Source organism: Battus philenor, unplaced genomic scaffold, assembly GCF_028537555.1.
Source record: "Battus philenor isolate CCGP_79_NKW_IND1 unplaced genomic scaffold, ilBatPhil1.0.hap1 SCAF_15, whole genome shotgun sequence".
NCBI classification, from domain to species: Eukaryota; Metazoa; Arthropoda; class Insecta; order Lepidoptera; family Papilionidae; genus Battus; species Battus philenor.
Genome location: NW_027181677.1, coordinates 14121838 through 14125644, shown reverse-complemented (window position 1 = coordinate 14125644; position 3807 = coordinate 14121838). Strand labels below are relative to the sequence as shown.

At 31.7% G+C, this 3807-nt stretch overlaps 1 protein-coding gene across 1 annotated transcript; it reads right to left on the bottom strand.

The window, feature by feature from the left end:
• Positions 1 to 465: 465 nt before the first annotated feature.
• On the bottom strand, positions 466 to 1140 carry LOC137918920 (sarcoplasmic calcium-binding proteins II, V, VI, and VII-like). Its single transcript, XM_068761855.1, has one exon. The coding sequence runs from the start codon at positions 1130 to 1132 to the stop codon at positions 581 to 583; it is 552 nt and encodes a 183-aa protein (XP_068617956.1). The 5' UTR covers positions 1133 to 1140; the 3' UTR covers positions 466 to 580.
• Positions 1141 to 3807: the final 2667 nt, after the last annotated feature.

The following is a 3807-nucleotide window of genomic DNA, read 5'->3' as shown; positions in this document are numbered from 1 at the left end:
AACAGCGATGCCTTAAATATAGTGCATTGATGTCACCATTCGCTTTAGATATTGAAATGACTAACCTAATAAAATACTATATTATATCTTGAAGTAATAAACAAGTATTTTAAGTTCAAAATTTTGTATCTAAAAAGATGAACGTCCCGCTCATATATATATATATATATATATATATATATATATATATATATATATATATTCAAATTTAATAATAATTATAGTATATAATATGCTATATATATGTATGTATGTTTGTATATATGTATGTTTTGTACACGGTAACTACCCGTTATTTATACTTCTACTGTTTCCATACTATGGTTGTCTGGAAGAAATTTCCTCGTGTAATAAAACCGCCCCTTTTACTTTTTTGTATACTATTATTAAACTATGTATGTAATTTTTTAATAAGATTTTCCTTTAAGAACTGAAAACGAGTCGAGAAAAACAATCAAAATTTTCATATTAACTTACTATAATAGAAATCAATTTATTGCAATTAAATTTCAATTTAAATTAAATAATAATCATTATAAATACACGTATGATATTTATCACCACAGATCAGAGAAAGTTTTTAAAACGTAGCGGCACCAAAAATATAATTTCCCGGTTCATGGCAATCATCAGACGTGAAGTACTGGTTCCACAAATCTTGAAACCTCTCCCAACTGACTGTTGTTTCTCCGTTAGATATAACAGTGAAGGCAGCCTCCGCATCTTCTTTGATTAGACCAAACGATTCAAAAACAGAAGCAAACTCTTCACGATCAATGGAACCATCACCGCCGGCGTCTTCTAATTGAAACATGACCCTGCAGAATTGCTTTTGCCAATCTGCACTTGCTGTGGGATCATCAGAAAAGTTCTCCCACATAGAGACCCATTCCTCAGCTGTCACTTTACCATCTTTATCAGCATCAGCTGAATTCTGTAGTCCATCCCATATCTTCAATAACGAATCTAAAATATCTTTATATTTATCACCACCTACTCTCCAACCTCGTGCCTTCGCTATATTACTTGCAGCCAATTCAAAGTCATTCTTCTCCACACTGCCACTTGAGTCTGTGTCGAAGAAAACGTTGAATAGATGCAATAGCTTTTGTTTTCTGTAATCCGATATCATTTTGAAGACGACCAAAAACACAAATGACTCTTGTTAATATTTCGAAGGAACTGTTAATGTGTATTTAGATTTAATGCAAAAAACGATGATTATAAATACAGATAAGGAAAAATTATAGATAAAAAATTATCGTTATAACTACTGTAAGGTCCGATAGCTATTGATTAATAATATGCTGACGCCATATAGAATGGCAATTTGCTTCCAAAATTTTCAGATCTGCTCTGAAAAAGTTACAAGTAAGTAACCTTACAGTATGCTGTTTTATCTTGAAATACCTGATTGGCATCAGGTCAAACATTTAAAGACGGGAGCATTGCAATAAGAAAATAAATAACCAATTCTCCCTATGTGATCTTAGTCAGCTTTCAATGTCTCCTAATGCAAAAAACGTTATGCTAACATCTTATTCTTAGCACAATGTTGTAGCATAAATCCAGTCTTGTGTATCTTTAGTCTTCATACAGAGACGAATTAAGACGTTGATAGGTAACGATGCTTTGGTAAGCACTAAACATCTTCTAATCTTGGTACTTAAGCGGATCTCCTAATTTCTTATTCGATCTCTTAGTGAAACTCCCGGCATCTCTCCATTGCTGTCTGGATGACTTTGAGCCTTTTTATTAGAAGTGTCGTAAGTGACCACGTCTTGGATCCATCAAAGCAGCTTAATAAGAGTTATTTTAAATTTGAAAAGATAGAGGAAGGATTCTTGTCAAGGTAATTTTTGTACAATGTAATAGATCCACCATCCGTAGAATAGATTTTTGGAAAAGTGAGAAATTACGTGTCTGTGAGATATTTAAATATAAAATTGCCGATAAAAGTTACAAGATAGATTCCAAAAGTTAAAAGAAGAATGTGCTGCAGTACCATTATTGAATATATTAAAAGATGTCAGTAGCTAAAATATCTTAAAACTCTTCAGTGCTATTAAGTAAAGAAATACCTCTGCTTCATCTTCAGAGAAGTTAAGTAGGTTCTTACAGATGATAACTAGGATTTTGAGTCTATAATATAAGAGATACACTTAGAGAAAAATTTTGGTGAGAAAATTTGTGATATCGTACTGTCTATACGAAAATTAATATATTTAAATAATTGCAATGTAAATAAGTTATTCATTAAAAATAAAGATAAGTTTATAGTACCTTTCCCAAGGCTCCGTGAAATTCGTAACACTTTTTTAGATGACTGTACGACTTTATAATTATACACTTCCGTGTAAGTTTTTTGTATTATCATGTAGTTAATTTAAGATGTTTCTTTTTCGTCACTTCCTCATGACTGTAGATCATGACCAAGCGCGTCAGTACCTGCTACTATTTTTTTTTTCAGGTTGTTCTAGCTATAAAGCCATTTTATGGACCACATTGTTAACTTCTATAACCTTTTCTAGATTGTCTGTATCCCTTCGTGCAATGTGACCGAAGTAATAGAGTAATAATACAAAAACAGGTTGTGGACAGTTGGAATTCAGAGCTTTTTTATTGAAGTGAGATCGCTATGGGATTCTTAACTTTGGTCACCAACATCACAATGAAGAAAGATTAAGATTTAAATAAGGAGTCATTAAAACATATTTCATAGTCTTACGAATTTAGTAAGCTTGAAAATGAATTGCTCTAATTGTAAAATAAGAATATCGTGGAAGCGAACATTGAAAAACACTTCTAGGTTTGTTGAAGTCTCTTTTCGAATTAGGAAAATGGATGCGTACGAAGCGATTTGGTATTTCCGATCCTCACAGCTCTTGTATGGAAATCTTCCGGCTTTCTTCTTTCCTGAGAAATATATCCAGGGTCTCTTTGAGGTCAGAATGATAGAGACAGAGACTCCGTGCTTCTTTCTAGACTACATCTTCGCTTTCCATCAGGTAATTTTATGGTCAATGGAGGACTAGTACCGATAAAAAGGGGACTTTAGATACAAAGTTGTTTTAAATGATTGATATTATAGAAGAGCTCAATCTGATTCCAATTTCAATCAAAAATTGAGATCACCAAGCATTCTCTTTGTTGCAAATCGTCAAAAAAAAAATATTTCGTCGAATTAGTCCGTGTATTCCCAGGACGAAATGACTGGAAAATGCTTTTGGGATATAGCCTCACCTCCTAAATTTTAATAAGCATCAAAGTGTCATATAATAATGTGTATGAAGCATTTGTTCTTTATTAGAGTACTTCGTTTATAGCCCGTTCGTTTCTCCTATCAAGGATTTAACATTATCGGGTAGATGTTTTTGTAAATATTTTAATTTTATTAATCATTCTCCTTTCATAGTTCTCAATCTCTTATAAACTTTGTATTTGTATATATTACTTCTGTCATATACAACCTCTTTCTTCCCTTCTCTTTAATATCTTCTTTCACACATCGCTTTCCGTTCCTTGTTTTCATCGCTCGATCACAGTTTATTTGACTCGCATATAACTTTCATTGAAAAATATTATTTCTAATTATAATTTTCTTTCCAGTAAAACTCTTTTTATAGCTAATCTTATTAACTTTATTTATATATCTGTATTTTGTTTGCAGGCATAACTTAACGTGGAACTCGTTCGATCCTTTTTGTTTTATCGCTGAGTTTTTTTTATTCAAATTTGATTGATAAACGAATATTTTAATGATGATCAATTTTATTAATAGCTAATTTCTTATAATAAAACGAAATA

Coding starts and splice junctions, on each gene's coding strand:
- LOC137918920 (XM_068761855.1), bottom strand. CDS start 1,132: ATGATATCGGATTACAGAAAACAAAAGCTATTGCATCTATTCAACGTT.